The following is a 22,500-nucleotide window of genomic DNA, read 5'->3' as shown; positions in this document are numbered from 1 at the left end:
GCAAAACACAAGGATGACAGGTTTATCACTCAATCGAGATTCAAACCCACGCTCAACAGCTCAAGCAATCTTGCGCATACCTCTAAGCTATCTTGCCAGCCGACTGATGTGGTGGAGGTAGCATGATTGAGAAGAAACAAATTTAGAGCTCACGTGAGAAATTTGAAGGTTATCATTGATAAATTGAGCATTATATAAAATTGTATTCACGAAACAGTTTAGTCAAAAACAACATTATATAAAAGATGCAACTGCTGTACAATTACAGAGGGTGAGATTTATTCTCTATTTTTCCAAGGTTGGTGGTTCATCACTTCACACAATTTCCTACTACTTCTGATTACTGTACAAGCATTGCCTAGAGTTAAAAGACACTGTGAAACCAAGTGTTAAGCATCTCAAATACTACAAAAATGCTTGTCAACTAGGCCTACAATCAAAATCACAGAGAAGGAAGCAATTTTCAGAGCCACTGAGCCTTGTAGAACACCGATTAATTATTATCTAAAAGCCCCTTTCCCACCACCAATGTCATTGTATTTTAATACATCTCGAGGTTAAAATGCACAGTTCTCGCTGTGACATGGACCAGCCACCCCATCATTACCTTAAATAGATTCAATTAGAAACAGCATGACAACAAATCCAGGATGCAATGTCGATGCAAAAAATAAATAAATAAACAAACAAATAAATCAGGGTTAAAGTCACCTTGAGTCCACTGGAAGGCACAAATCCCCTCACTGTAAGCAATACACATGTTCAAAACAAGGAGTTCAGCTGTTCAAATCATGTTGTTGGTGCTTCAAAATTATTTAGGCAATTGAAAAAAGGGGTGAGAACCGTCAACACAAAACACACAAGTACAATCCTCTGAGAGTTGAGACTTAATAGTGCACATGAAGCCCATTCTGTTAGCCTAACCCTCAACACAAGCACAAGGGGCAGTCTGTTTGTTTGTTTGTTTGTTTTTTTTTGGGGGGGGGAGCAAAGTGAGCCCAAATTATGCCTTGTGAAAGTACGAAACAGTGTCCTCTTTTAAATTTGCTAAATTTAAGAGTTTTTATATGACAGTGCAATTTACAACAATACGCGGCTGTAAATACGTAATCAATCTTTATGAGGTGTATTGAACCCCCACAGGGGGGAAAAAATGTTGTGTAATTAAGGAGGTGGGGGGGGGTTCCGTTTTAAAATTTCCTTGAAGGAAAATGGTATTGTAACATTGTATTTGAATATGGTTCATGTCCATCCATCCATTGGGGCCATACTCTGCGCAGAGCGTTGGTGCTGCCTAAGCAGTCTCCTTGGCTATTGGGCACAATCCTGGACGGGTCGCCACGCCGACACAGGATACCAGCATGCTGGCACTCATTTTGCAGACCTCAGAAGGATGACAGGTAGAGTCAACCCCACCTGGTGTTAATTCAACAGCTGAGTGGGATTTGAACTCAGTATCCTAGGATCATAAGCCCACCATCCTAACCATTAAGCCAACACTAGACATATGGTTCATGTGAATTGCTAAAATGTCATTCTCCTTGGTGCAGGAAACATCTGATTAGTTGCTTAATCGACTTTGCTGTGATCACAAGGACAGGCAATCCAAAAATGACTCAATCACGTTGACAGCTGAAACATCTTAACAAAGCTCATCGAGGGCACGGTGTCCGTTTCAGCAAAGAAAGGTAATATAAACGATCAGCACAATATGGTGCAGACATCTAGTATGATATCCAACAAGGATGGAGAAATCAATCTTGTCAATACAAGTAAGGTGAACGGAGGTTATGTTTTCACCCCCTGGTTATGTTGTTTGTCTGTGAGCAGGATATCTCAAAATATTGTGGACGAATTCAGACAAAATTTGGTGGCCAGGTTATGTGTGTGACAAGGACAAAATTATTACATTTTGGTGAAGATCTGGATTCGAAAATTTGTCGTCTCTCTCGATCAGGGTCCTCCAGGTTGGGGGGTTGAGCACAGGGCTAACAACCCTGTCTCGTAAAACAAATATGTTACAGAAACAGCAACTGAAGGAATCAACACTACTGGGCATGATGGACTTCCAGGGCTATCGACAGATGCTTGGATGAATGTCAATGGTGAAAGCCGAAAGGAAGCCACTGGCAGGAAGGTGGAAGTTATGAATGCCAAAACATAAGACTAGGATAGGATTTTGGAATGTACGAACAATGTACGAGATAGGGAAACGAGCACAAGTGACATCAGAGATGAGATGCTACAACCTAGATATTCTTGGAGTAAGTGAAAGCAGATGGACGGGATCAGGGAGACTTAGGATCAGCACAGAGGAGACAGTGTTGTACTCAGGAAGGGATGACGAGAATCACATAGAAGGAGTAGCCATTATTTTAAAGAAAGGAGTAGAGAATAGTTTGATAGAGTGGGAACCTATCAATAGTAGACTCATGAAGATCAGAATGAGGGGGAAGCAAATTAATACAACCATCATCCAGTGTTATGCTCCAACAAATGATAGTGATGATAGTGTTAAGGATGAATTCTATAAGCAACTACAGGCTGAGTTGGAAAACACACCAAGCCATGACATGAAGATTGTGATGGGGTCCTAATTGCCAAGGTTGGAAACAACACAGACCATGACAGGGCCATGGGAAAAGAGGGCTGTGGTACAATGAGTGAGAATGGAGAGAGACTAATAGAACTCTGCACCACTTATAACCTAGTAAATGGAGGGACCCTCTTTCCGCACAGAGACATTCACAAACTGACATGGTACTCTCCAAATGGAAGGGATAAGAACCAGATAGACCACTTGATGATAAACGGCACACGGAGACGCTCATTACTTGATGTTAAGGTTAAACGGGGAGTTGATGTTGGTAGCGACCACCACCTGGTCCTGGCTGTTCTCAAAGTAAAGCTGAGGAAAACAGGGAGCAAAAAGACAGGCAGGCAACAGTTTGATGTTGAGAAACTATATGACCCAAAAGTGAAAGGCTCTTTCGTGCTACAATTTAATAACAGGTTGCAGGCACTGGCAGATATGGACGATCACACAGAGCCAAATGCAAATGATATTAATACTGTGTGGGAACAAACCAAAATAGTCTATGTGAAAACCAGTGAAGCCTGCCTGGGGTTCAAGCAGAAGATAAAGTAGGAGTGGATAACTAAAGACACATGGCAAACCATTGAAAATAGGAGAACATGAAAGAAGCAAATAAATGAGACAAAGTCCAAATGGCTGCAAGAAAGATACAAGATGCAGTACCAAGAAGCAAACAAAGCAGTTCAGAGGAAAGCCAGAGCTGACAAATGGGCGTGCCTGGAAGATCTTGCTAATCAAGCAGAAGATGCAGCTGAGAAAGGGGAGTAAGGGAAGGTCTACAAGATAACCAAGATAATCTGTGGCAAACATCGTCGAACCACTGAGACACCAATTGTAGACAAAAAGGGCCGACTCTTAACAACAGAAGCAGAACAAGAAGCTCGCTGGGCGGAACACTTTAATGAAGTACTGAATAGAACACCACCCATAATAGAGGCTGACACCCAACAAGCAGAGGATGACCTAGACATCAGCATTGAACCACCAACTAAGGAGGAAGTTGTTACAGTCATCAAGTCTCTCAAAAGTGGAAAAGCCCCTGGCGAAGATAACCTCAATGCAGAACTGTTCAAGGCAGACCCAAAACTTGCAGCCGAAGTACTTGTACCACTTTTCATAGCTATTTGGGAAAGGAAGGAGATACCTGATGACTGCTCAGGAGTCATCATTAGGATACCAAAGAAAGGCAACTTAAGAGAGTGTAACAATTGGCGAGGGATCACTCTTCTATCAATTTCAAGCAAGATTCTGGCAAAGATGATTATACAACGTATCTCAGACGCAGTAGACAAACGGCTCAGAAAGGAACAGGCAGGATTTTGTAGTGGGAGGGGATGCATTGACCAGATATTTGCCCTTCGTAACATTATAGAACAGTGCACAGAATGGCAGAGACAGATGTACATCAACTTTGTTGATTTTGAGAAAGCATTTGACAGCATCCACCGAGACAGCCTCTGGGGCATACTACAAATGTATGGGATCCCACGGCACATAGTCGAAGTGATTAAGAGCTTCTACGCCAACTTCTCTTGCAGAGTGGGGAACAGTAACCACACATTTCAGGTGAAGACAGGAGTCCGACAAGGGTGTGTGAGGTCGGCGCTACTCTTCAATATTGCTATTGACTGGGTGATGCGTCGGACAACCGAAGACCAAGCAAGAGGCATACGATTGTCCCTCTTCTCGGCATTGGAAGACCTTGATTTTGCTGATGACTTAGCTCTAGTCTCCCACACTCACAAGCACATGCAGGAAAAAACATCCCATCTCAGTGACTTTGCACAACAAATTGGCCTGAAGATAAACCAGAAAAAAATCTGAAGTAATGACACAAAACATCCAAAACCCCTTGTCAATCCAAGTGAATGGAAACGATCTTCCAATAACTGACGAGTTCACTTATCTTGGTAGCAGTCAGACATGATGGCGCAGCACACAATGACATTAAGAACCGGCTAAACAAGGCTAGGAATGTTTTCAGAATGCTAAACAATGCATGGAGATCCCAGTAATACAGCACCAAGACCAAGCTGAAGTTATACCAGAGCTGTGTCCTCTCCACCCTCTTATATGGCTCCGAATGCTGGAGAATGACAGTAAGCGACATCAATCAGCTGTCAATCTTCCATACTAAGAACCTGAGAAGAATCCTTAGAATATTTTGGCCAAACACCATATCCAACCAAGATCTCCTTGCTCAATGCCAACAAGAGAGCATGGACACCATCATCATGAGAAGGCGCTGGAACTGGATTAGCCATTTACTGAGAAGAGAACCAGACAGCATCCCAAGAATAGCCCTGCACTGGACACTGGAAGGGAAAAGGAAAAAAGGGAGACCCAAAACCACTTGGCGTCAAACTGCAGAGGAGGAAATGAAAACTATGGACCTGACCTGGGGTAGTGTCCAGAAGTTAGCCCAGAACAAACAGGAGTGGAGGACCTTCGTTGCTGCCCTACATGCCAGGAGACATAATGGGCAGTAAGTAAGTAAGTAACTAAGTAAGTACTAGATCAGGGTCTCAATCAGGGCCGTCTCTCTGGACATATATCGAGCTGTTGATACAGTCTGGCATCCTGCCGCGCTCTCCAAACTGTCTGCCAATAGAATCCAAGGCCAACTCCACTCTTGAATTACTGACTTCCTCCCCTCTTGCAATCAATGTGTGGCTCTCAACGGACCCCTTTCATTTCCTCTCCCTGTCAAGGCTGGAGTACCTCAAGGGATCTCACTGACTCTGGAAAATCCTTTTTATCTCTTTGCTGATGACCCCACTCTCTGCCGTGACATCTCTCATCCTTCTGACAGACAGGAAGTAGCCTCTCCCCTCTCCTCAGACTTTGACAAAAACCGCAAAGTCATCAAACACAATTTTGTTTATGTCCGTATTGTCCACCCTTTAGGTTTTCCCTTACCCCTCATCATTACCTGCACCCCTTGTTTGTCCGACTCAGACTACTTTCTCCCTCTGCCTTGCTGTTGGCATCCGCCTCCGCCCCTCCCCCCTCCCATCTCTTTCTGCTGTTCCTTTCCTTATCTTGCGTCCTGATCCATTCTGTGTTCTCGCTCTTCCATGAGCCTCGACTGTGTGTACAAAAAAAACCTCTTCATGATATTTGTTTTTACTGCTTAGGCTAATACTTGCAGCTGTAGTTGTGCTCCGAGCAATTTGCGATTACTCCAACATTCTGCAGAGTGTAGCACACTGACATCACAGTACAACTTCCTTGACTTCTGCCTCATCATTACATCGTCAATATAATGGCACTTCTTACTTCCTCAGTGTTGTCATGTGTACTTGTAGATGTTCTTCTTCTCAAACCACGTGTTCATGATGGTGAGCTCGTTAAATGCACATAATGACAACAGTGCTTCCCCACTCTTATTCATCTTCCCAACACAATGACACCTTCTCAAAGCCTCCCAAATTGGAGCATTTGTTACACACAGCACACACACTTTTTGAAATACAATATGAAGTATGATGATATGCCCAAGCCTTTCACATTTAGTCAGAACAATGCAATCACAGATAGATTAATCAAGGCAACAAGCAAGTTTAATGAGTTTTGACAAATAAAGGTTAAACTTAGATGTAAATAAATTAGAAAATATAAATTTAGGTTTTGACAAAGTTGAAAGAAATGGGCAAACTTCTAAATTTCAGGCTGAGTACAAATACATACCTCAACTATTTCGTTACAGGCAGTGTACCACCATCCTGCAGCATCTCCCCATCCCGACTGACAATATTTTCTACCCCCATTAACCTGACCTAACCCATCCCTCTTACTTGCAAGGTTTCCCCTACCCGCCCAACCCCCACTCCCCCCTCTATTCTTTTCGCTACTCTATTCCTATTAATTCATTGATTATTGTTTCCAAGACTTGTGCCTCTGCTTCATGGTCAGTTCATTCCCTCCCCATGAACTCACTCTTCCATGGGCCTCAATCTTGTACAGAAAAAAAACAATTAAAAAGTAGAATCAAAGAACGCAGGCTAATTGAACACGCAATCAAATAATACTGTCATCTAATCACATGTCAAGACATCGTTTATTAAATAAAAATTAAAAAAAGTAAAAAACAAACAAACGTATAACTTACTTCTTACGACTGTCACTGCTATTTCTGGATGAAGATGTGAAGATTTCATACCACCTTAATATTCAAAACAAATGATGATCAGCAAGCTGCATTTACAAATCCTCTTGCTGTGCGTCTTTATTTTACCCTTCAATCTTGACTCTTCTTTTCAGTTTGCTTTTGTTTGCTCAATTTCCAGTCCATAATATTTCTAATTGATATTTCTGCCAAAGTAGGTTCTGAGTGCCTTGAGGAATTTGGACAATTCCATTCCATTAATTGTCATGTTTGTTCTCGGTGTCTTTAGTTTTCTTTCTCTGCCATTTGCAAAGTTTGATGAATGGCTCTATCTGCATTACATTATCACAATATATTATCTCAATCAAAATGCGCTGTAAAGTCGGGAAAACGACATTAAAGTTAATAAATGAGAGAACTTCCCTGAGAGCTCGTCGGCAGACAGCTCAGAGTTTGCTACAGCTGAGCAATTTTACTACCCATTTAAAACTCAGTCATTCTTAAAAATATTTCTCAAAAAGGAAAGTAGGACACATTCTTAAAATGACATTGCAAGTTCAGCTGAAATGGTGGGAAAGTGTGTGCTGTCACAGCACACACCACAATGCCTAAGATAAGCATCACCTGAAAACTAAACCGACACTCTCACAAACAGTAGATTGAGAGGGTAACTCAAATGGGTCCTCTCTAATTTACTGTACACAACAGTCAACAGATGGATGATGAAATGTTACTGTTGTTTTTGGCCCTCTCAATTGTGAAGAATCACTTTTTAAACTCTCAGACCTGAATCCAGATCTTCACCAAAATCGAATCAATTTGGCCTCGTCACACACCCAACCTATCCACCAAGTTTTGTCCGGATCCGTGCACAACATTTTGAGATATCCTGCTCACAGATGGATGAACAGACAGGCGTGAAAATATAAGCTCTGTCCATCTTCAGTGGCACAGGGAAAATAAGACATAATGCTTCTGGAGCCTTCTGCGGTGGAGCCCAAATTAATAGCTTGTTTTTGTCACCATTTCCAACAGCAACCTTGTGCTCTCCTACTTCATACTTTCATTAAGACACTGCATTTTCCCCCTCTCTCTTTGCAGATGAGTGGCATACACTGTTAGCGATAAATATCGTTTAGAAACGTTTGATCATCAAACTGGGAATCTTTTTGTGGCTGCACAACAAATGTGGTGCCACCATAAGTCAAAGGAAAGCTGATCATTCCTCAAGTTCACCACAAGCTTTTGTTGAGCAAAAACGTTGACAAAACATAACATTATTGCAGGATCGTCATCATCTGATTAAAACCTTGAAGTGAGGAAGGCAACAATGAGCATAATCGAGAAAATGCTAACTTTTTATTAACCATATCACTATCAGTTGTGTCCTACTACATACAATCTCTCCTGAAAGAGGAAGACTTGAAAAATACATTCTTCAATGAAATTGAGAATGCTTGAAAACAGCTATTATATAAATGAATGGAAAACAAATCATGAAAATCTCGTGAGGTGAAGACGCAATGTAAGACGAAAGAACTGAACATTGGTCACAATACAGAATTCGCATTGAAAATAATCATATTTCACGCCGTTTTATGAATGTCTGCTCCTGAACTTTGAAGCAAATGATAATGTGCTTGTCCATCCAGCACACAACAATTGGATTGTATTCTGGTGCCAAACACTTTGGAGATTCAAGAGGCTTCCAAGTGCATACTGGGCAGCCAAATTTCCCCACACTGCTTGGCAAAAGAACCAAGCAATCAAATCCTGTCGCAGCAAACGTGTGGCCCTTAATGGAATTCTCTCATCCCCTCTTCCTGTCCAGGCTGGAGTTCCTCAAGGCAGCGTTCTGGGCCCTGTTCTTTTAATGGTTTTCATCAATGATCTCTCCGACTCTCTGGAAAATCCTCTTTATCTCTTTGCTGATGACTCCACACTCTGCCGTACCATCTGTCATCCCTCAGACCGGCAAGCTGCAGCTTCTTCGCTCACTGCAGATCTAGATAAAACCACAAACTGGTCCAACACGTGGAACGTGTCTTTCAATCCTGACAAATCTCACACTCTCACTATATCTCTCCGAAAGGACGGTTTAGAACCCCCCCCCTCCCCCATCTACTTTCTCAACAATCCTCTTGAAGAAGTCCCTTCATTCATACTTTTGGGTCTGACTATCTGCCATGATCTTTCCTGGGGAAGTCACATTTCCAAGCTGGCCTCCAAAGCTGACAGACGATGCCGATTGGGCATCCTCCGTCGCGCAAAGTCCTTCCTTGATACACCTGAACTCCTGACCATGTACAAAGCTTTCATCCACAGCCTGATGGAGGGCTGCTCTTCCCTTTGGGCTGGTACTCCCACCTCTCACGGTTTTCAACTTCACGCTGTGGAAACCAAGACAATTAAGATCATTGGTATTTCCCATGATTAGGCTGAGTCTTTGGGTCTCTCACTCTCTCTCACTGCAGGCAGGTCGGTGGCCTATTTGTCTTCCACAGTCTCCTCTCAAGCCTACCCCCACCCCAACTACTGCTCTGTCCGCTATCTGTCCCACCCATATTTCTGCAGGGCGCTCAAGGTCTGCCAGCAACCCTCTTCTGGTAAAACTACCAAAATCAAGAATCACTGCTCACCTTCACTCTTTCATTCCTCATTTTTCCCACCTTTGAAACAAACTCCCACACACTCTTCAACCCCACTCTTCCCCTCCAGGTCTTCAAAACAGCTGTTCACCTCCACCTCTTATCTTTCCCCATTCAAAACTATGATCTTTTCTACCCCCGTTAATCCACCCCAAACCCATTTCCTTCAAATTCCCTGCTTTCCTTCCTGAAAGTCCCTGTGGTGTCCATCTTGTTTACCCTGTGTACCCCAACCCATTCCACAGATCTCATGTGTCTATTCCCCAATGTTTTCTGCTTCCCTCTCCCATCCCCCATCATTCAAAAGAGAAAGCACACATGAAAGCTTTAAGACAAAGACATAATGCAAGTCATTTTTGGAAATCGGGGATATTTAAATGCAACAAGGTAGTGGGACATCACAAAGGGCAATCAGTTATAAATAGTCCGACCCCGCTATTCGCGGGAGATACGTTCCTGGAAAATGCCATGAATATCGAATCCGCGAATGTCAGGGCATTGTTTCAATGGCAAAAGGGGGTTGCTCATTCCCGGTTGTTCGTGATTCATGAGGAATTTTATTTTTAAAAATCCAGTGAAAAACCGCAAAAAAAGACAAACAAAAAAACGCAAAAAAACCTTCTGGCACACCCAGGACCGACAGGGTGTGACACGACACCAGCACCGGAGTACACGTTGGTACTCGAGCCTGGTGTTCGAGCCTGCAACGGACGCATAGGGCAGCGGGCGAGCCTGCGCAATGTGTGGATGATGCTGGATCTATACCAGTGAGCGAGGCCAGACCTACACCACGAGCAAAGTTGGGCTGCTAGTGAGCGGGGTACAAAGCCGACGCTGGTGAGCGAGGCTACATCCGGTGAGGTGTGCAGGCTGGCATCGAAGGTCGTCCTGGGTCCCGAGGTGTTAGAGAAAGACCCTATGGGGTCGACTCAGCACCCAGAGTCACATGCCATGTATGGGGTGTGTGCTGTTGGGTGCGGGGCAAGGGTTAACAAGGGAAAATGTTTGAGCCATTAGAAAACGACAGTCCAATGTGGAAAGGTTACTGACTGAGCCCCAGTTGGCATTGAAATGTTTTTATGATCATATAAGAAAAGTGAGTCAAAAGGAGCTGGCTACTCGTGACAATGGGGATTTGAAAGAGTGGGAGGCTCAAGGTGAGCATCAGCTTCAGGACAGGGCAGAAAGGCCAAAGAACATTATATGCAGCTCGATTTGGAAACATGAGGCTGGTAAAATGAAATCTGAATAAAATAAAATAAAATTGAGCAGCCTTGGCAGAACCTGGTCACCAGGCTGAGACTTGGACAAGGGGGTTTGAGGTGGCTGGTCTCATGGGATATTGGGAAGCACCAGGTAATATGAGAAATGGCATGACATAAGATTTGGATGTGGGGTCTGATCATGGGTGTGGCATGACCCTGCCCTCACATGGGGGGTTCTGGTGGTATGGGGCATCCCCTGTTCATCAGGGCATCTGAGTGAATGTCTCAAGGAGGTGGGGTTGCTGGACCATGGAGAAGGTTGGGAGCTCTGAGGGAATGAGCTGGTCCCCCCCAGGCACCTGCAAGGGTGTGACGAGAGGATCACTAGGAAGAGGTGTTGCCAGCCAAGGTTGGTGGTGACACTACCAAGGGCCAGTGAGGGTCTAAGGAGGTTACCGCCCAGGCATGGGGTCTAGCAGCCTCTCCCTGAGGCTCCGTGACAGCAAGCTTGTAGTGACTCACTTCGCTGGTAAATGGATGTGGGTCAAACCACATGGACCTGCGTTTGAGTACCACCCACAGGACTACCCACTGTAATATCTGCGAAAGGTTATAGAGTTAAATTGAAATTATTTAAATGAGTGGGAAAGGCCCAGAGAGGCATAACCTTCAACAGATTTTTGGGCTCAACCAACAGCTGGAGCAGGTGACATCCATAAGGGGATGTGGTCGCTGCCCAAGAAGGACGTGTTCGAAAGATCAGACAGCTAGCTTGCTATCGTCCTTCATTGCCATTTCTACTCATCACCATCGTGCCCTGAGCCACAACTTGCCCATGGTGCACCAACCTGCACGACCACACCATCGTGGTGGAGCCACAACCAGCTCATGCCAGCCTAAAGTCGTCGACTGTTCCCCTTTGTTGTATGAAACTGGTATTGTCGGCACCATTAGCGGGTTAGACCTTATTTTCATTGTACATAAGATTGCATCTTCCTTCTTCCCCTTTTCTTGTGTCCTTTGATCGCCGGATCTGGACCGTTTATTGATCGTCTGTCCTTTCTTATTCCCCATATTTATTTTGTAAATAAACCCCTTTTTAATTAAAAGTAGTGTTTCCCCATTTTCCTGCCTTCCCATGAAAATACCACCAAGTTTGGTTATTAATTGGGAAATTCCTTGGGGGACTATAGACTTGGTTATTTGAAGAATGCAGTAATTTAAACACCATGTCAGCCACGTAGTGGTGGTTGTAAGTGGTGGTACAGACAATCTGTGTCAATGGAGCCATCTAATGGGACAATATGTACTGATGAGCTCTAATAAGGGCGAAACATGTCTGTAGCCTGCTATTTTCTCTGCTTGTGGCTTTTTGAACCATTGCCTGTAAGGCATAGTACAACATGGCTGTGTTATCATGGTGTTGCTTTCGGTTGTAGAGCTGATTATATCATCTTTATTCCCATCTGCAAAACTGTGTCCTAACGGTGCTCTAGTAAAGCAATAGACAATGCATTTCATGAGGCAGACGACACTTGTTAGTCATAAATCGTGGAGCAAGGGCTGTAATGGGACACCATTTGTCTTGTACTTCCTATTCACAGTTAGAGGGTCTTACCATTCATAACTTCCAAATAGAAGTTCAGCCAAAGTAGGTAATTTTAAGCATTATGCTGTATTGAGCTCTACTAAGGGTGAAATATGTCTGCAGCAATGCTATTTTCTCTGCTTGTGGCATTTTGAATCATTGCCCATGGATCAAAATAATAATAATAATAATAATAAAAAATAAAATAAAAACTTGCAGCAAATGCATAAATAAATAAATGCAGGTTTTTCAGAAAAGTCTGGAGATTTCTCATGCTTAATGGCAGAGATTTGTACCTGGATAGCATAGCCAGTGGAGTGACAGTGAGAGATCCCATCAACATGGCCACTGCCAACCCTGGAGCCTCGCGCTCAATAACCTCTCGGGTTGCCTGTGAGAAATGGCATCAACTGAGCAGGAAGGAAATGAAAGTCACAAATCAAGGTAGAATCACAATAAAAATTAATACATCGTAATTGGCTGCTCTTAGAGCACCCTTATTCTGGACATTTCCATCTGTCTGTCTGTCCGCGAAACTTTGGTCAAGCCGAGGGGCTAAACCACTCAACCGATTCCAATGACATTTGGTAGGTAGGACCAATATTTCTGGGAATCATGGGCTTTCGAATATGGGACCCCGGGCCTTAGCAACGGCATAGCAACGGCCCTTTAAAGTGGTCAAAAAATAGTAAAAAATCCATAAAAATATCGAAAAATCGAAGCTTAGAGTTCTGTGCGCAATATATCTAGCTCCCTTCATGCCAATTTGCAGCCCGAACAAAAAATATTTGTAGGAGGAGATAAGTTTTGGGCGAGTACATGTCGAACATTTCAGAAACGGTTAATTGCGAATATCTCTAAGAGAAAGAGTCTGATTTTGATGAAACTTGGGTGAAATGTGTACAATGTGGCTAGCATGTACACAAAAATGAATGGTTGCTATGCACAACTCCGTTGCTTAGCAACAGCTAAAATACTTTATCGTACATCGTACACTTATTGTGGACTGTACAAAATAATCAATACCTCCGAAACTGGACATCCGAGGGACCTGTTTTTTTTGTGCCCAAGGAGAATGTCTTACAGCATCATATAAAAAAATAAAATCTTTAGCGAATAGATAAATGGAATTACCAGGGCTGCCATTTGTTAGAGTCTCTTTGGAAACATGCCTGAAATTTCAAAGGCGGGTTTCTGGGCGCAAACTAAGAGGGCTGTGATAATCATATTTATTGTGCTAAATTGATTGATAGCATGTACATGAATATCGGTTAGTCGCATCGGCCAGCTTTCCATCTAGAGCGAGCAGCCATGTCACCTACCGGCTTGTAAACACTATTTCTGTCTTTCACCAAAGAATATAATTTGGAAAAACAAAGCAGCAGCAATTTTAATTGCATAAAGTTCAGCTTTGTCATAGTTTCTCAATGTGCCTGAACAGAAAGGTTTTTCATCTCCCTACCTTTCCCTTTCACACTGAATGAGGCAATGAAAGAGTATATTATTCATTTATTTTATAATATGGGTCTTCGGGACCACTTGTCAGTTGCAAACCCAACTGTTTCCATTGGGTTTAACAGCTTGCTGACAAATCATTTCCAGGAAGGAAACGAGCCATAAAAGTGAGCTCTTGAAAAGCTAACCTCAGGAGTGACGTCTCGGGGAGAAAATCCTGTACCACCTGTCGTGAGGATAAGATTCAATTCCTCTTGATCACACCAGTCAATCAAGCACATCTGCAAAGACAAAGCTTTTGGAGTAATTCCTGAAGTATACAAAGGAACAGGTGCATCACAAGTTGAACATCCCTAATTGGCATGCATCACAATAAGTGTACGAGGGGAAGGGGGTGGCAGTTGCGACTGCCTCAGGCAAAACTTTGGTGGGGGAGAGGGGTTGGAGGAAGGACAGCAAAATGAGGGTCATGAAGATAATTTCAGCTACTAATTTAGTCTGTAAAATTAGCACAAGCTTCTGTGAATGATAAAAAAATTTTGATGATCCAATCAGTAAACAATGGTTAATAATGCTATACCGTTGACCAAAATGATGATCTGGAAATCGCTTTGCTTTGGTAGAACGGTTTTGTTCAAAAATTGGAATTCAGTTGTAAAGCTTTACAAGGGGAGTGAGGTTGTACCAAGGGTCCCACTGTCCCAAGAATCAGAAAATAAAATGTCGCCATCATTTTTCCCCTGGTGAGTTATGTGATTGGAAATGGTGACCAAGCATGATAGATTAATTAATGGGAGTAATAATAATAATAAAAACAATCATTATTATTATCGATATATAATATGTCGGGTGTTGGCTTAATGGATTGGGTGGTCGGCTTGGGATCCTGGGATCCTGGGATCCTGAGTACAAATCACACTCAGCTGTTGAATTAATACCAGGTGGGGTTGACTCTGCCTGTCATCCTTCCGAGGTCGACAAAATGAGAGCCAGCTTGCTAGTATCCTGTGTCGGAGTGGCGACTAGTCCAGGATTGTGCCCATTAACCAAGGAGACTCTGAAGCAGCACCAACGCTCTGCACAGAGTATGGTCTCGATGGATGGATGGATATATAATGGAACAAATGGATGCTTGTATCCATCTACTCCTTTCAGAGAGGATTTGACCTGCGAAGCTGAAACTTGCAGGGATTAATGAGGGCACCATAAAAATGTGCATATGCAAATTTCATTTGATTCCATCACGTTTTGAAAAAATAATTTTCACCCATCTTGGTATTTTCTTCCTTTGAGGGGAGGGTAATTGCAATTGGAATTATCCGAACTATCTAATCACAATGTATTATATATGCACATAAACAGTACACATGATTTTGCTTCATCGAAGTAACCTGGGTTAATTTTATTTTTGAGAGCGATCGAGGCAGCGGTCTGTTGCCTATACACCGCCAAATCAAAGGGACGTGTCAGAAGAACGTTTGGAACAAGATCGCTCGTAGGGTGGGTACTCTGCTATGGTATTAATAATCATAAAGATAATAACATGACCCCCCATAGGGAGCAGGTTGTTCTAATCATAATAATAATCATAATATTAATAATAATAATAATAACTACAAGGGAACTCGGTGGAGCGCAAATCTCCGCCACGTAATGCCTGATCCATGAGAACATATCAGGCCCAATACATTTTTGAAATATCATGCTATACAGTGCGATATCGTTTTTCGTCCAATCTCTCAATGGTGAAGAATCACTTAAAAAACTAAATAATTATCGTATCCAGATCCAGATTCGGATCTTCACAAAAATCGAATCAGATCGTCCTTGTCACACACACACACACACACACACACACACACACACACACACACACACACACACACACACACACACACACACACACACACACACACACACACACACACACACACACAACCTGCCCACCAAATTTCATCCGGATCCAACCACAACTTTTTGAGATATCCTGCACACAAACAGAAAGACAAACAAACAAACAAGCAGTCATAGACTGGTACTTAGGAAATCGTCAACTTGACCTCTGACCTTGTCTAATAAAAGCTCTCTCTGGAGAAGGTAGCGACGCAAACCAGAAGTTTCAACGATGATTCTGTACCAAACCATCAAAAATCGAATGTTTTGGATGTTTGACCTCACTGTGACCTTGACCTTTGACCGATTTTGACCAAAATCTAATCAGCGCTAGCCACCACCCTCCTGAATCACGTGGTGTAATTTGACATGGGTAGCTTCTTCCGTTCTCGAGTTATTTTTTGGATGTTTGACCTCACTGTGACCTTGACCTTTGACCGATTTTGACCAAAATCTAATCAGCACTAGCCATCACCCTCCTGAATCACTTGGTGTAATTTGACATTGGTAGCTTCTTCCGTTCTCGAGTTATTGTGCCGACAAACAAACACACAAACACACAAACAGAGGACGGAAGTCATCAATATACTTACGAAATCTTTAGATTTCGTAAGTAACAAGCAGTCATAGACTGGTACTTACAAAATCGTCAACTTGACCTCTGACCTTGTCAAATAAAAGCTGTATCTTGAGAAGGTTGCGACGCAAACCAGAAGTTTCTACGATGATTCTGTACCAAACCATCAAAAATCGTAACGTCGACCGAAGCAAAAATCTCCATTTCCCCACGCAATTATTTAATATTATTTCATCAAAGTCATAGAACCGTTATATTCAGCCATCCACCAACAATCTTTACATAATCCAACGGCTTAGCGAGTCAGGCATGCGACGATAACCTTTATTGGGATAAAAAATGACTTTTAAACACCATCTTTATTGAAAACACCATCAGCGCGCACACGGAAAACCTTTACGTGATCAACGACGCCTCTGCTCAAGCGCGCTGCACCACGCGACGAGCTGTGACGCGGCGAGTGAAATATTTTTTATACAATCTTAAAACGTCTCCAAAACATCCGATTTTTACCAGAATTTCGACAACCGAGTTTTAAGCGTCCTAAGCGATTGCAAAAACCGAAGACAAAATTAAAATCGAAGTTAAAACGAACTCGTAACGTCGACCGAAGCAAAAATACTCCATTGCTCCACATGAATTTACGGAATTATGTTTGACCTCACTGTGACCTTGACCTTTGACTGATTTTGACCAAAATCTAATCAGCGCTCGCCATCACCCTCCTGAATCACGTGGTGCAATTTGACATTGGTAGCTTCTTCCGTTCTCGAGTTATCGTGCCTACAAACAAACACACAAACACACAAACACACACAAACAAAAATACAAACAAGCAGTCATAGACTGGTACTTACGAAATCGTCAACTTGACCTCTGACCTTGTGTAATAAAAGCTGTCTCTCGAGAAGGTAGCGACGCAAACCAGAAGTTTCTCCGATAATTCTGTACCAAACCATCAAAAATCGAATGTTTTGGATGTTTGACCTCACTGTGACCTTGACCTTTGACCGATTTTGACCAAAATGTAATCAGCGCTAACCATCACCCTCCTGAATCACGTGGTGTAATTTGACATTGGTAGCTTCTTCCGTTCTCGAGTTATCATGCCTACAAACAAACACACACACAAACAAGCACACACAAACACACAAACAGATGACGGAAGTCATCAATATACTTACGAAATCTAAAGATTTCGTAAGTAACAAACAAAGAGACAAGCCGGTAGGCTACGAGGGATTCGGTAGGATCGAAGCACTGGATACGATGCTTTTCATTCTGACCGATCCACCGACGAAGATTCATTGCCAAGACGTAATGGTTCACATACAATTGTTCCTCTGCCTGGCAAGATTTTTCCTATTGCGTATTTTGCCAACTGGCACTCTTCATATAAAATGACGGTAAATAGACACCCTATTTTTGAAGGACTACTATTTGAAAAATAATCGGTTTGCTGGTTTGTGCTGTGGAGCCTCGCGTTGCAGACACACATATATATACACACACACGGAAAACCCGATAAACTTCTCTCAATGCTCTTGTTTGACCACACCTCCTGAGCCACACAATATTTTCATAAGCCACGCCCACTTTCCTACGCCACGCCCACTTTCCTACGCCACACCCATTTTCCATCAACCACGTCCACTTTCCCTAAACTCCGCTCACTTTCCTAAGCCCCTCATAAAAAATGACGGTGAATAGACACCCAATGTTTGAAGGACTACCATTTGAAAAATAAAACCTCAATCAAAAATCGGCTCGAGTAAAATTTTCTAAATATCTCGAAGTGTTTAATTCCGAAGTCTCATTTCTCGACATTCAAAACTGAAGGACAAGTATTGAAAATACTGGACACGGTTTTTCGGCCGCTGCACAGCAACGGGTGGTTGCGAGGCAACGAAATTCAAACGCGCACATTCCCAGTATATATTGCACATGTTGGCAAAGTTTCATCGAAATTGGTTCGCTGGTTCGTGCTGTGGAGCCTCACGTTGCAGACACACACACACACACACACACACACACACACACACACACACACACACACACACACACACACACACACACACACACACACACACAGAAAACCTGACAATAAGGGATATCTAGCATATATAGTGAATCCAACAGACAAGGATGATAACATAAACCCCTTCCACCTTCGGTGGCGGAGGTAATATTAACAATAATAATAATAATAATAATAATAATAATAATAATTTCTTGGCTCCATTTTTTTGAATATTTTTGAACTCCACTTGAATATTTTTCTTCAACAAGTTTCCAAAGCACAGGATTTTTACCTCCTCATGATTGCTTGGTCAGCTCTGTATGGTCTTCCGATTGCCGGGAGACGCTTCAAAGGCATAACTGAAATCTAGGGAGTGCAGGTACAAACCTGGTCCCGGGTGTTGCCAACCATTTATATGCCCATTGGCATCACTCAGTATCTTCCAAAGGTGAAAAGAGATAAATGCTAATTCCCAAAGATATCAACTTGTCACGATTATCATAAAAGAGATCTCATACAAGTCTCAATACAACTCAACACTGACATATAATTTCCAAATGTTGCAGAACATCAGGAAAGCTTTAATCGACCAACACATTCAAAAACCATACGTGCTGATTATAAAATTAAGTCAACGCAGGAATGAAAGATTGATAGATGAGAAAATGTACAAGCACGGTATTAGAGGTAATAAACAACACATTTTGACAGATCTGCACGTACGAAACATCAAGACGTGGAAAAATGTTGGTTCAATCGATTAATAAATATTGCAAAATGATCCCCATCAGTGCAGGAACACTAAAACGGTGAAGATTATTTTTTGCTAACATGACACAAAAAAAATGAAAACATTAAAAGGCCAGCTCATAATGTCGTGTTGAGCTGCACATTTTGCTTCGCCAATTTAAGGTTGCTGGGTAGCGGAGACTATTGTAAACCATATATAGGTATCGAGTAACGACATATTTTCCTTTGTTATGATACGCAGCAAATGCAGTGTGTGAATATCTTCTGACCTTTAAGCTTTAAAACTCACTTTTGTACTGTATTGCTAAATAATTATTTCACTCAGGTAGGTTTGTAAGGAATTATATGATGCTGGTAAATCATTCAGCTGCTCATGTATGTAGCACATGTAGTTAAACTTCAGAAAGCAAGGAAATTAATCTCACCTTGATTTGGTCCATATCATCGGGCACTATCTTGTATGCAGAAACAGATCCTCCCAAACTGCAAAAAGCAGACAGATCACAAGCATGCATTTTGGCAGCACTGCAAGCTCAACTTGAGACTGCAACAGCGACAGATGCTGGAATAAAGCCCGTCTGGGAAAGTTGGCGACTGGGTTGTGCCTTATAAGCTGCAGGCCTCCTGGATGTAAAAACATTGAGCCACCGCTAGCAGCATCTGAACATGACCTCAACATTGATGCATATTGCTATGGATGATCAATATAGCAGCATTGTAATCTGATTAATCAAACAGCATTTTAAAAATGCAGCCGTTGAGGCTCATGGAAGAATAGAATGACAAGGGGCAATGGATCAAAAAGAAAAATGGGGCAAAGGGAAAACAATGTGAATGACAACAAAAGGGATGCACCACAGCACATGGAGAGAAAATAGTTGAAGGGTGAGAAAACAATCTCAGCAGATGTTGCAAAGCTTGGTTGTGGAAATGTGAGCGACCACCAGCAAGATGGGAAACAACAGCACCACCACATAGTGGGGGGGCCATATTGTAAGACCTTCCTGATGAAGGTTGCGCGTACAGAATTAGAAGCTGAAGATGGCAGAGGAATGACTCGGCCCTGCAGAGAGTTCTTAGGCAGTGGCCAGCCTTGGAGGCCAGCTTGGAAATATGATCCTCACAAGACACGTTTTAGATGGCAGTGAGACCCAGGGGCTCCACAGACTGCACCTCACCTGGAGAATGACCACATGAACAAATTGGGTGATTTGCCTACTGATCCAAATCGAGGGACAAGGTGAAAATATGGGTCTTTCTTGCACAAATAGACATGCTGCAGACAGAAGGCCAATTGTTTATTTTCTTCAGAATGGGAGAGAGGGATGCTGCCTCACCTTGCCTGTCTGGAGGGTATTGAACTATCCTGCAGAGAATGGATCCCTCGGCTCGAAAAATGAAAGGATTTTACAGTGACAAAGACATGTCACGAAGACGTCATAAATGCATATATTTCATCTTGAAATAGCTTCAGAATCGCGAGCACCCACTTTTCCAGTAATCTCATCCCACGAAGGCCAAGCATCCAATCCAATCCAATGAGACCATACTCTGTACAGAGCGTCGGTGCTGCCGAAGCAGTCTCCTGGACTATTTGGCACATTCCTGGATGGGTCGCCACTCCGACGCAGGATACTCAAATGGCTCAATCGTCCCAGCAAGCTGGTACTCATTTTGCCGACCTCGGAAGGATGACAGACTGAGTCAATCCCACCTGGTATTAAATTAACGGCCGAGTGGGATTTAAACTCAGGACCCTGGGATCCCAAACTCACCACCCTAACCATTAAGCCAACACCAGGAAAGCTGCCCAAACCATCCAACCATATCAGCCTCAAGCATCCAGGTGGAGTTAAATGCCAACTTCAACCAGCAAAGCAAGGCCTTGGGATAGAAATGTTGTTGTAGTTGGCTAAACATGTAAGCCAAACCACAAATTAACTGATTCATTTAAAATAAATTATTTAAGTTTCTTTATTTTCATTTCTAATGTTATTAACTTTATGACAATAACTCCAAGAGTTCTACCTGCTATTAAAAAGCATTGATGGAGATAAAAAAAATTAAAATTAAAAAAAATCCCACAATATCATATTCAAATAATACTTTTTAGAAATTAAGTTTGAATAGTAAAGTATGCACAATGTTTAAAAACAATCGTGAAACGCACTGGTATACTGCTGAAGAGACTTGGGCATTGCCATTCACATCATGGAGGGAAATATAGTATATCGGGTATTCAAACGGTTCGAAAAACGAGAGGTGAACATTCGTCGAAGATCTGCCAAAAATTGTCCAAAGAGGTGTGGAAAAGATGCATTTATATATATTTTCTTACTTGTGGGAGCAACCAAGCACTGCCCGGGGAAAAGGAGGAGGGAGGGGGGACTGGACGCTGCCTGGCTGAATAAGCTTTTCTGGGCGGTGGTTTCAGGAAGTGCTGGACAATGAAAAGCCATGGAATTATTGACCTCATGGTGCTTACCACCTTTTGCCTGTGGACCGGCGGCAGCACTACCTGACCCCACATCCCAATACTCAAAACGGACATCAAGGCCATTGTGTGGTAGCTTAAAACCATGCCCAGATTCTGAATCACCTACACCCAAAATTTGAGGCTTCTCGGTGCTACCGTTCAGCCATGAAAGAATTAACGTACACACAAACGAACAAACATACATTTGAAAATATTTATAAGATTTTGTATTCAAACAGCCCCAGAAACGAGAGGTGCACAATAGTCAAAGATACGGCAAAAAAAGAAAGCCCAAAGGGTGGATAAAAAATACATTTGGTGCTGCCAGGAGGAGGGGGTGGAGTGCCGGCACTGCCAGACTGGGTGAATCTTTCCCGGCATGGTTTTGGCTGTGAAGGAGTAACAAACGCACAAAAAAAAATAATAATAAACTAAATTATTTACAAGATTTCAACATTTTTAATGCACAGCATGTGCCAGAACCCCCACGTAATTTTTTTCTCCTGTGCAGCACCTTGTTTGGGGGTGGGGGAGGGGTGGGGGGTTGTACCTCTAACCTGACCCTGGGTACCCCCAGCACGTTTGCAAAATTTGGTGGAGATTGGCCCAGCCATCTTTTTTCTGTGATTTCCAGACGTACACACAATGCATACAGAGAATTTCTTTGTTGGAGGGGATTGTTTTGGTGCCCTTGACTTGATCTTGGGTACCCCCAGCACTGCAAATGTGTTGTGCATTGGCCCAGTCGTTTTTTTTCTTGACGATTTTCAGAACTATACACATGCATACAAATAATTTCCTTGGGGGGGGGGGCTAAAACTTTGCCCAGATTCTGAAGTTTGTACACCCAAAATTTGGGGCCTCTAGGTGCTACGGATTGGCCGTAAAATAATAGCGTTCAAACAAACACTCGGACTGTTGCGTTTCATTCCGAGAACATTTTGAACAGATCAATTATCAGCCAAAAGCTTATCAGAGCAATGCGAGCATAAAACTCAACAACATACCGTACATTTTACAACGCAGTCTATGACTGAAGGGCAAAGAAAAGGAGAGTTTTCTATTAAGAAGAGGAGAGTTGTGACTGTGTTGTTCGACAAACTTGAGGGTCTATTACATCAAATTCAATTCAACCCGATGAATTTTATTGACTCATCTACCCCATGCTACTGCTGTGCTACATC

General features: G+C 42.6%; 1 protein-coding gene across 5 annotated transcripts in view; it reads right to left on the bottom strand.

The window, feature by feature from the left end:
* The window catches only part of LOC147023593 (gephyrin-like), a 211,656-nt gene that overhangs the window by 134,268 nt on the left and 54,888 nt on the right, over positions 1–22,500 (bottom strand). For 4 of the 5 annotated variants that reach the window (XM_085889121.1, XM_085889119.1, XM_085889123.1 and 1 more), the window contains exons 3-5: positions 19,266–19,323; positions 13,789–13,881; positions 12,442–12,536 (exon numbers count right to left, since the gene is read on the bottom strand). In XM_085889121.1, the coding sequence (XP_085745247.1) occupies positions 12,442–12,536; positions 13,789–13,881; positions 19,266–19,323 (246 nt within the window). The remainder of the gene's footprint in view (positions 1–12,441; positions 12,537–13,788; positions 13,882–19,265; positions 19,324–22,500) is intronic. The other variant, XM_085889125.1, reaches the window with a different exon arrangement.

This window comes from Eptatretus burgeri, chromosome 7 (assembly GCF_056783735.1).
Source record: "Eptatretus burgeri isolate ZD-2024b chromosome 7, Ebu_testis_v1, whole genome shotgun sequence".
NCBI lineage: Eukaryota > Metazoa > Chordata > Myxini > Myxiniformes > Myxinidae > Eptatretus > Eptatretus burgeri.
The sequence above is the reverse complement of the archived record's forward strand: the minus strand, read 5'-3'. Positions and strand labels throughout refer to the sequence as shown.